The sequence below is a fragment of the Haliotis rubra genome, unplaced genomic scaffold (genome assembly GCF_003918875.1).
Source record: "Haliotis rubra isolate DU_JTF1 unplaced genomic scaffold, ASM391887v1 Scf2, whole genome shotgun sequence".
Classification (NCBI taxonomy): Eukaryota; Metazoa; Mollusca; class Gastropoda; order Lepetellida; family Haliotidae; genus Haliotis; species Haliotis rubra.
This window is the reverse complement of record NW_025766002.1, coordinates 813,236-825,300: the sequence shown is the minus strand read 5'-3', so window position 1 is coordinate 825,300 and position 12,065 is coordinate 813,236. Positions and strand designations below refer to the sequence as shown.

Genomic DNA, 12,065 nt, shown 5'->3' with positions numbered 1-12,065 from the left:
TATCATTCACCGTCATACTAACTAGTTTTTGCCATTTCGTCTCCTGCTATACTAAGGGGGTAAACGTGAAAGACCTGAATCCATTAACACGTTCTTCCCAAATTGATACTCTGTGTGATACAACTGAAATACTGTTCAAACCTTAAACCTTAAACCAACCACTCACGCACACACACAGTTATGAAGTAAGCGATGGATAATTTGATTCTATCCCTTTACGACAGCGCCACCTTTGTGATGGAGAAGGAGGTGTTCTGGGTCGGCGTGGAATCTGACGTCATGGTCGATCTCAAGGAGATGGACACGCCCAAATGTATAGCCAGCACAGTACGACCTATCGCAGCCTTCACCACCACCACACCAACTACGCCATTCGTCAACTACGTCGAGGACAATGTTCTTGGGAAGTACTCGTCTTCAGCTGTCCGTGTATACACTAATCAAAAGATTCTTGGACTTATAATTTTGGTGCAAGCCCTTTCACGACTTACACAGCACCAGTAGGTTACAAGACACTATCTCGAGTCTTCACGTCGCGTTTACGAGACATTTTATACTGTTTAAAGGCGGATTCATCTGTATCCTTGAAACAGGGACTGTCCACTTGACCATTTCCATAACAGAGAGACGAGTGTATCATTTACTGAAGGCCAGAATACAAAGCAGTAAAGTCATTAAATGACCTCCTATCAGGCGGATCATGTGTTCAACACCTAGGACACGTGCAGGTGTCCGGTACTCTTGAGTATTGCATTGTATTAGCGATAAACTGTCATTATTTATTTACGACGGCAAATATCTGCTTGGTTAGAGTGACTTCAGTCAAAAAACGAGGTGTGAAAGAAATCAGTTTTTTTCAGTTGAACATTTTAATCTATATGTTTTATTCGCTAATATTTGTTAAAATAACGTTGAATTTCTGAATTTCTGAACAGCAAAATGCTACACACATTGTTTGGTAGGTTTATCAAAACCGATTTCAATTTTGTAAGTCCTATGTATACGCATCCAATTTGGTAGGGTACTGCTTCTAGTACCATGTCCTGATCGAAAACTTCACATGTAAATATGTTCGCGCTGTAGTAAATGTTGTACGGTAGAGTCAGCACCAGCACACCTATACCGCAACTGCTATATCACAGCTATGCCACATATATATATATATTTAACAGCTATGTACCAGGTATGCAACTGTTATACCACAGCTATACTCCATATATATCATAGCTATATATCAGCCATGCAACTGCTGTATGCCAGTAATACCACACAACATCACGAATATGCCACACACACACGCGCACGCACAGACATATATATATATAGAGAGAGAGAGCTGTATCATGGGCCCTGTAAATAACAAAGTCTTAATAAAACATAATGTCTAAAGCATAATGTCGCTTCTTATTTTACAAAAAGGAAGAAGAATGGAATAGATGGTATGCTGGATGTACCGAATATTACAATATATATTACTGGGTTCTTGTAACACAGAGAGCAAATATTGAGTCTGACCAATCAGCTCTGTTAGTCACCAGCAGATGGCATTTCAACTGTCCTCACAGCCTGTCTATTTCACTAACTGCTGCAGCCATAACAGGACAGTGCGGATCACTGTTAGCGTGTTGAGGGTAATTATCAGTGACACATTACAACCAGATTAAAAGACACGTGATTGCACATACTCAATTAAACAATCATGCTGTTCGTCAAGTCAACAAATATATGTCAAAACATGCTGGATGTCGTTTAATGAAAGCCCTCAGTGAACCGAAGTTGGTTTATCAAGGTTTATCAAACTCTTTTGTGGAAGTCATGCGGAAATCATGACAGAAAGATCTGATTCTGAAAGACTGCCATTCCCTACTTGACGTTTACCATATTTTCCTATACCTTGCATGTGTTTATTACGGGTGCCACGGGTATGTCAAGATACACACTCAATCGTACAATCGACTCTCCTTAAAGCATACGGGTGCCACGGGTATGTCAAGATACACACTCAATCGTACAATCGACTCTCCTTAAAGCATACGGGTGCCACGGGTATGTCAAGATACACACTCAATCGTACAATCGACTCTCCTTAAAGCATACGGGTGCCACGGGTATGTGTCAATCGTACAATACACATACTCAATCAAGATACACACTCAATCGTACAATCGACTCTCCTTAAAGCATACGGGTGCCACGGGTATGTCAAGATACACACTCAATCGTACAATCGACTCTCCTTAAAGCATACGGGTGCCACGGGTACAAGGTACAATCGTCCTTAAAGCATACGGGAGCCACGGGTATGTCAAGATACACACTCAATCGTACAATCGACTCTCCTTAAAGCATACGGGTGCCACGGGTATGTCTAGATACACACTCAATCGTACAATCGACTCTCCTTAAAGCAGAATCTTTTTATTAAAATGGTTTTGTAGCTTATATTTATACAAATGTAACTGAGAGTGGTCATAGAGTATCACAGAGTAACTATTGATAACAACTGGTGAACCAGAGTGGAAATAAAGGTTATGGTCAGGTATATATATAACGAGTACAAATGACATGTTGTATAACTGATGACCTCTCGGTTGTCATGACACCAACAGTAGCCTCGAGATAATCCCGCAGTCCTGCTGACCTCGGTCACACATGTCGACCCATGTATTGGTTTCCAACCGCTTCAGTTATAGAATTGAAAGTACATTGATAATATCAGAAAAATATGTCCTGTGAATCTTATTATTAACATTAACATATTGACAATAAAGTACACCAGAAATTGAACATATGCTGATGTATCAAACAGTGTCATTCAAATAGGTTAGTTATTGTGTGTTATTATTAGCGTGACGTGTGAGTTTATGTTATACAACAGTGACAAGAAAAAAAGGTTCCCTTTTATAAAGTTTAAAATTGGTCAACGGGTTAGCGGTAGGCATATATTAATTGTTATAGTTCGCGAAATATGCATACGAACCAAGAATACCATGTACATATTTTTGCCTTCAGTTAACGCCGGCATTTCGGTTCAGTCTGAACGCCGATTTTCACTTCCGTGCTCCAGCTTTTGCACAGCTCAGTATTAACAATAAAGTCCAACATTCCATACACCAAGAATCGGGTTAACACATGAACATTAGCAATCGAACCCGAACCAATGCTTTGACAACAAGACTACCACATAGTCCTACAATAAGGCCAAAGCTCCGGTCAGTGCCTCCAAAATGTATTCAACGAAACCTGTCGAAGAAAAATACTTTTGGGAAATGGAACATGACTGATCGGCGTCATGACATGTCACGTGACTACACTTTCCCCCGTAAAGTACAGATTCTAGTACTGTCGGATTTGCGTCACGGAAACCAACCCGCACTCTCCGAGTGAGGCACTCAAGTTACAAAGGGAATACATAAGATCTATGTATAGTTTATTTATCACAGTACTCTCAGTGAGTCATGTTTGTTCACATAGAATGGTTAAAAATGTTTCAGCATCATAAACGTACACGTACAATTCCGATGTTATTTATTCACAGCAACATCTACTACCGCAGTATGTGATAAAGGCAAAGACGTTCACTCCGGGGTCAGCTGCAGGGGTAGGGAGGTCGTCTCAGGATAAATGCACTTAAAGGCCAAAGGCACACAGTCACGGACAGACACACACACGCGCGCGCGCGCACACACAATATTTGGTCGGCGCTGGGGATTTGGTATTTGCGGAGGTTAAAGAAAACTTGGTTCAAGAAATGCTCACTTTGATATTCTCTCACGCTACTTACACAAACACTACAATTACTTTTTCATCTATGTCCTGGAACAGAAGGTTTCTGAGACTCGAGTTCAGCAATGGTCAATCATACATTTCCAATATTACCAATCAATGTGTAAACACGTTTCTTTGATGATAACAACTGTGAGGACAGGCAATAACTGAAATGTTAGCCGCCTGGGATATACGTGTAGCTGCAGTAAGATTTATATGGGCTCATGTGTACATGCATGCAAACATTCATAAACTCGTGACTAGCAGTTAGTATTTAGATTGAAAGCTGGATAAAGCTAACACGAACAGTCATTTACAGCACAGCTGAAAAGACACAACGGTACATTTGATATGACACCTGTTTAAATATATCCTAGTCACGTCTTTGTCGATGGCCCTCAAGGAGAAGGCCGGGGCAGAAGGTATTTGTTTAAAAGTGTGTATGTTCAACGGTCTTGCAGTGAGGTCTACACATTGTGATAAGCGACAACTAGATTCATACGTCGATGAGCTGGGGGACGAAGGACTGCCTGATTGAAGAGCGAAGTGTCCCTTTAAGATAAACCTTTTTGTAATACCAACCGTATCAGTCAGAGCATTCATGTGTACAACTTTCTTTTCATAATAATAAGAGGCAAACCAATATACATATCATCATAACCGTTTTCCCGAGAAATTATCATGTAAAACAAGCTATATTTTTGAAACAACGACTTGACTAAGGACGCAGTTAAGGTGTTCAGTGTCTGAAACAAGGGAGTGTGACCAATCTCGCATCCCCTTCTGGATCCGCTAGTGTATCATCAGCGTAACCACACTTCACCCCGTGGATAACTTATACATGGAAGCATCAGCAGTGACGTTATCAACGTCTTCACTTGCCACTGCGACATCGCTCGTCATCGTCGTCGTAGTCGTCATCGGAGTTTTCGTCAATACCCAACCTAGCTCTCCTCTCCTTCTGCTCCACTTCTGCTCTGTAACAGAACCATTGAGAAATGTAATCAGCCTGTACTTACATCAGACATTTTGGGTCAATTTGAAACACAATTTAAATAAAAGGAACTACCGTTTCCCATTTAGAATATATACTACATGGAGGCCCCATCCAGACATGTTCATTAAAGTCAAACGACCCTTACAATTACTGATACTTAAAGACACATCAATATTCAGTTAATACCGTTTGTCACGAAATGAGTCTACATGGCCTTATCAAGGAACCGGAACCAACAGTGAATGAATGTTCGCTATTCACTAATCAGTGTTTGTGAGTCAATAAATCCTATTTTATACACCAGTCTACAATGTTCCAGTTATACCAGCTGATCGACCTCACAGGTGACTGATAGTATCAACACCGTCACACTTGATAACCGCTTAACCTTCATATATAACAAACACGGTACAGACTAATAAGCTCATAGGATAGCCAAAATCATTTGCGTTTTTTCTGGGATTACGGTAACTGAATATGCAGCGTAGAAAATGTGAAAACGATTTATTGATGCGCCACGACCTCAAAGGTAAAACACGTACTGTTTCAAGTATTTGATGCAGTCTTTGTGATTGTATATCGTGGCTATCCGCAGGGGGGTGTCGCCATACTTGTCTTTCCTGTCAATTGGAACGTTTGCGTTGTGTAGAGCTCGCAACGACGTCAGTTTACCAGTCTCTGCTGCACAGTGAGCGGGAGTCCAGCCTGTATCAGTGCGAGAAGAACCTTTGGCACCATGCTCCAACAGGAGGCGGATCCCTTCCCCGAACCCTGGACAACGCAATGGCAGGTAGACAGTAACAAATCGCTGAAGAGATTTGAAGGACGCTTCGTGTAGACACATAAAGACTGACTGACTGACTGAGTTTGGTTTTACGCCGCTTTTAGCAATATTCCAGGAACATCACGGCGGGGGACACCAGAAATGGGCTTCACACATTGTGCCCATGTGGGGAATCGAACCCGGGTCTTCAGCATGACGAGCGGATGCTTTAACCACTAGGCTACCCTTTATTTACATAAAGAAAATATACAACCATGTGTAGGTGGTTAAAAGGGAAACAAACAAGGAACTATGGTTCCTTTTTTCGATGTTTATGTGCTTAATACGGGCGTCGTTGTTGTGTTTGGGACGTTAAGTCTCCTGTATTTCGGGGACAATTTTCGTCTCAATTACTCTTGAAAATATTTGGTCACATTGATTGTTCAAGTGTATACTGTTTGCTTAACTGATTATGTTTCAATCCCTTCGAAGCATGTATACCATAAGTCTGAAATGCTTAGTCTCTGATAATAAGAATTTTTACATTGATGGGAACACAAAAAAACATTTAAACTGATAGAATCACAGTGAGGTGAGACATTCAAAACCAGAATCTGACGAATTTCTAGACTTGCTTCATTTAGGGCTTCCACATGACATAAAGTGTTGCATGGTTTGGAAACTAATATGGTTCATGGAGCGTGAGAGAGATTGATATACTATTTAAAGGGAGACTGTACTCGGGCTCGTTCTGAGTCCCAGCCAGTTTGATTCAAGTCATCAAATCTTTGTTGGCTATTACGTGTATCAATCCCAACAGTCTGAGAAGCAAATGAGTACAAAGACAAAGTAATTTTTTTATATATTACAAATTCAGATATAAGATTACAGTCTCCATTAAAATAAATACTGTTATGGTCAAGAATAACAGATACATTCATATAACAAAATCAATTTAAACCATTGGAACATAAGGATACCATGATTTTCTAACAATGAATCGATTTGAGGAATTATTAAATAGTTTATATCAGTAAAAGAATGTTTGATATCTATAATACTAATATCATAATACTTGTAGGGGAAATGACTGATAACAATTAAAAATTGATGTGGTAAAATGTTTTCTTGCAATAAAATTATTGCTGCACCTTTAGCGCTGGCCCAGTGCATGGCAGTCATGTTGTGCCAATCCTCGTCCTTCAAGTTGATGTCAAACTTGCCGCTGCGCAGGTACTCCTCCAGCATGTCATAGTCGCTCACTGCCGCAGCCTCGTGCAGCTCCAGGCCCGCCATCTTGTCTACAGCCGGGCCATCTGTGTAGTGCTGGGAATTGAAAAGTGAGGATAGGGCTGAAAAATAATTCTGGACAAAACATGACATTGCAAAACATTTAAACAAAAGGGACTAGATTTTCCCGGTTGGTATGTAATACACGGAGGCCCCAGTCATATAGGGTAATTTCTCACAAAGATCCAATTGATGAAAAGGAAAGGATAAGATAAAAGTTAAGATAGTCTCAACGCTAAGATTGGTTTATTTGTGCCCGTGGACCAACGATGCCAGAACAGAGAGCCATCAATCCAAGTAATGACCTCTTTAATTCCTCCGGCCTTCTAACCTCCGTTTTACTTTGTCAATCGGTGTTTACTGGTGGCCAAGTTACAAACGAATGTCTATGGAGTGAATGAGGTTAGTGACGAAGAACCTTGTTTCCATGACTTCCCGGAATGCCACGAATATTCACGAACGGACACGAAGGACTGCATATCATTGGACAAGCATTGATCTTAGCTGAGTTGTCTGCATAGGATCAATATTGGTGTAGGTATCGATTTATTTCTGGCATCACCACCAACACGAAGAGCCTGACCCATGGCTGAGCATCGATCCGCTATACAAGCTGACCTACTATTATGGGGAGACAACTCAGGGTGTGACGGTGTAATGAATGGTTAAACGATTTGTAACCGCATATACATTTGTTAAAATATCCCAGATATGTAAGTAATAACTATAAAACATTTCCATATTCATAAGAAATACCCATTGTACCTTTCCGGTTATATAACGAGGAAGTGTTTATGAATCAATACCATGTAGCAACCATATCCGGCGATGACACACGTCACAAACACATGCAAAGGCAAGACAATTGCTCGCCTGTAGAAACAAGGGAAATAGGAGTGTGTGAGTCGGTATTTACGCCACCTTTAGCGTAATATCAGCAACAAGGGAAGGACAGCGGAAGGTAAATTATGATACAAGTTACAATCGAGACTTGACAAACTGCCAAATCTGGTAATGTCCTACACACTTCTACATTACATCGTTTAAAGTTTTACTACAGCCTTGAATGTTGTAACCCTATTGAAACAACCTTGATTGGTGACCTGTAAATGTCGGGGGGCGGTGGGGTAACCTAGTGGTTAAAGCGTTGGCTCGTCACGCCGAAGACCCGGGTTCGAATCCCTACATGGGTACAATGTGTGAAGCCCATTTCTGGTGTCCCCCGCCGTGATGTTGCTGGAATGTTGCTAAAAGCGGCGTAAAACCAAACTCAGTCAGTCAGTGTAAATTTCGGGAAGGTAGACCAGTGTATAACACTGATAGCATGGACACCAATCTGCACCAGGTGGATACACTGACACAGTATACGTAAGACTGGCAACAGGTGGTTGCCTCCAAATCCTCATGTTTCTCACGATAAGCACAACAGACCGTGTTCACTCAGATACGTTGGGTACGTGCACCAATAGATATCACTAGTTATCAGTCAAAAGTAGTGTTTGGTCAAAGGGGAAATACTCGTCTTGTTTGTTTTATTTATGACTTTGCTAGTCACCCGGGAGTCCTTCAGTGTTTGTAAAGTGCAGCACAGGTCAGCAAATTACCCCTGTCACGTCACACGCGCCACGGAGCTGATACAACCTGCAGACTGTACGTAGGTTTGAAAGAAGTAGCGTGTTCGACTTTATTCGAACAGCTTTTGAAGGACCCAAACCGAAATAAAACCGCTTACGTGATAACGGCATATAGACACGTATGTCACTTGGCATGTCTACCCGTGAAGATCCGGACTAGGATATTGATCTTCAGTAACCCATGCTTGTCGTAAGAGGAGACTAACGGGATCGGGTGGTCAGGTTCGCTGACTTGGTTGACACATGTCATCGGTTCCCAATTGCGTAGATCGATGCTCATGCTGTTGATCACTGGATTGTCTGGTCCAGACTCGATTATTTACTGACCGCCGCCATATAGCTGGAATATTACTGAGTGCGAGGAAAACAAAACTCACTCACTCACTTGGCATGTCACATGTGTATACATGTATTACAAAAAAGGTTGTTTTAAAAAATCCCGTTCAAAACACCTTCCAATCTACCTTTATCAAACAAGTGTTAGTACTACACCGAAACGTCGCACTCATTGCAATAATGAAGTTGACTATCCATAGAACTTGGTTTTCCTTCACCTATACAACTTCTAAAATGCCTCTCGAAGAATATAGAATTGCTTATCGCTGTAATCCCAATCGATCTTGATTGACCTGCCTTGTACTTAAGAGAGTAGTAGCAACAGTACTGTATAACTGTATGTCCCGAGTATACTCTTAAAAAAAATTAGGGGAACCCGAACTTTCATTTTGGATAGGAAGTATAAGCGTTAACAAACTTTTCAAAGACACACAGCTTATGAACGCACCATCATTTCTCTTTATCACCACCCCTAAACACAACGCATGGGATGCACGTTGTAGATCCATACACGTGCATGGGGTGTCATTTTGGATTTTGACGATTTTCAAGGAGGTGGATAAATCACTGTAGACCCTAAATTTTGAAAATCAACACACAGTTGTTAGTGTTTGTTTCTAGCCGGGTTTTTTTTTTGCTTTGCTTGAAAATGAAAATCGTACACATGCAAATTTCACGTGATACACCATCTTTCAAGAGCGATTACTTTACAAACAACTATGGTCATAAGGAAGTGCAAGCGGTGATGCACTCTCAAAACATTCATCATTATCAATTCAACATTGATTGACTCCCAATATTTTCAATCGTTAATTAAAATTGAAGTTCCCCTACTTTGTCTAATGTATCACCGTAAATATTCGTCAACAAATGTTGAACTTTAAATCTACGTTATATTGTTAGTGTGAATAACATATAACTTTAGGTATAACGAACTGATGTCGATATATTCGGATTAGATGTATTTGGTTGACCAATGTATGAGTGAGTACATTTAAACAGATCGTGAATGAGCATGATTTTACGCCGCTTTTATGAATATTCCAACAGTATCACAGCGGGCAACACATGCTTCACGCCTGACCACCCGATCCCGTTATAGTTGCCTTTAACGTGAAGCATGGGTAGCTGAAGACAGAATATGACCCGTATCTTCCCTGTTCCTGAAAACTATCTTAGGTAAAGACACAACGTGCATTTATCTACATATATTAATCTCAATGACATATTGATACTTTTCTTGTGGTAAATACGGTACGCAGTCGGTAAGCGAGCGTATTCCTCCAGCATATTCATAATGGTGTTGGATGCGTATTAACGGACCGCGACATTATTGATCAACATAGCACTCACGACCATATGCCTTGTATTGAAACAGAGGGGCAAGAGGTCGCCAAACATGTAGACATGTACACACAGTCTTATAGAAAAACATGAATCAAATGTACGGCTGACAGGGTTTCCGTTGAATAAAAATACATATCTCACCTGTGCAGGTGTTGAAACGCTGTGGTGTTTCAGCCGGCGGCGGGTTTGTCTCCACTCGAAGGCTTTATAGTCCCCCAGTTACTGCTGTAAATCAGACACTAGCAACATCCCGTCAAGTGTCTATATACTAAACCTAAAGTGGACCCCTAATGGCGAAATGACTTGATCAAGTCCTCAACATTTCAGATCGCTTCCCTCGCAACCAGCTTCGACTCAAACCGGTATCCGAACGTCAATTTCTTTTGAAACCGGTTTCAGTGTAGCGATATCGGTTTCAGAGTGGTTTGTCATTGTTAGATGAGAAATGGCTGCAAGCAGCTGCAGCCAAACCGGTTTGTCAAGTCGCGCCTGTCAACAAGGTCGTTACTTCTGTTTGAAGCGATCGGTTTAGTTCGATAGCCTGCCGGACGATCTTTGACCTCTGAGCTGCTACATTTAATACCCTGTACACATTAGAGTCAGACGGGCCTGTGCTTTGATAAGAGATTACAGGGCATCGTGTTTAACAGTAAACTCACCAGTTGAATACCAGGTGAACGGGCCTATAGATAGTTGTCACGTGAACGGTTGATAAGTGGCCTGTGCTACGAATGGACATATTTCGAAACACAGACTCTACTTTGAACAATCAAAGGAAGGTGAAATATATGATTTGCAAATAACATGACATATGGTACCTACTTGGCGTGTTTGTGTCATTTCTTTACTTGACAGGGCGGTGGGGTAGCCCAGTGGTTAAAGCGTTTGCTCGTCGTGCCGAAAACCTGGGTCGGATTCCCCATGAGTACAATATGTGAAGATTATTTCTGGTATCCCCGCCGTGTTGGTTGTGGAATATTGCTAAAAGCGGTGTAAAACCCAGCACACTCACTCACTCTTTATTTGACATAGTACCATGGTGCCAGGCATATTTGTGTTATTTCTTTACTTGACAAGTTTGTGTCGTCTCGGTATGCCCACAGTTGACAGGCAGTCTCACTAAAATCAGACCAGACCAGGTGTGTACATGACTATTTCTCCCAAAGGTCGCGTCAAAGGAAATGTCTAATCCGAGACACTTAGTTATTGCCCCATGCTGGCGTTAGAACTTGTTTTCAGTAACCCATGCTTGCCATAACAGCGGACAGCCTCTCAGGGAAGTTTTCTGACATGACTGATGCTTGTCATCCTGTCCCAGTTGCGTAGATCGATCCTCACGATTTCAATCACTGGATTGTTTGATCCAGAAGTTATTAATTATAGATCTCCGGCATATGGCTGTAATATCTGTGAACCAACAAACAAAAAATAACACAAGTTATTACTCCAGGGGTTTAATGGTTCCCATTAGGAGTTTATTACATATAACTGGTTATAATGTTTATTTATGACGTGTCAAATGTCCTTTTCCACAGACGCTTATTTCGCTTAAAAATGTTTTAAGACACACTAATTTGGTGTGAGTGTTTGTGTATTGCCGTGAACAAAACTAAATATAGGCCAGGTTTTATTTAGATACAATTTCGTATTTTCATTTCCTGGTTAGAAAATATTTACCTGTCTAAATTCAGCATGAAAACAATATTATTGGTGGTCCTTAATCCCAGTAGGAAGTTATTAAGTTGGAATTATGTTGGAATTATATAGTTGAAAAATATCACCAAACAAAAATCTCCCTCCAATATCAGGAGGCTGGCCAGACTTTCACAAGTACTCAAATGCAAGAAATGCAACGAAACGAAACTGGCGTGTTTACAAGCAGACGGACCTACCAAACAAAACTGTACTAGTGAAAGGTTAAATAAAATGA

General features: G+C 41.0%; 1 protein-coding gene across 1 annotated transcript; it reads right to left on the bottom strand.

The window, feature by feature from the left end:
* Positions 1–3,413: 3,413 nt before the first annotated feature.
* On the bottom strand, positions 3,414–10,501 carry LOC124275301 (ankyrin repeat domain-containing protein 66-like). Its single transcript, XM_046710788.1, has 4 exons — positions 10,277–10,501; positions 6,680–6,854; positions 5,308–5,536; positions 3,414–4,745 (listed from the first exon to the last, which is right to left on the bottom strand). The coding sequence occupies exons 2-4, from the start codon at positions 6,822–6,824 to the stop codon at positions 4,643–4,645; spliced, it is 477 nt and encodes a 158-aa protein (XP_046566744.1). The 5' UTR covers positions 6,825–6,854; positions 10,277–10,501; the 3' UTR covers positions 3,414–4,642.
* Between the last annotated feature and the right edge of the window lie 1,564 nt (positions 10,502–12,065).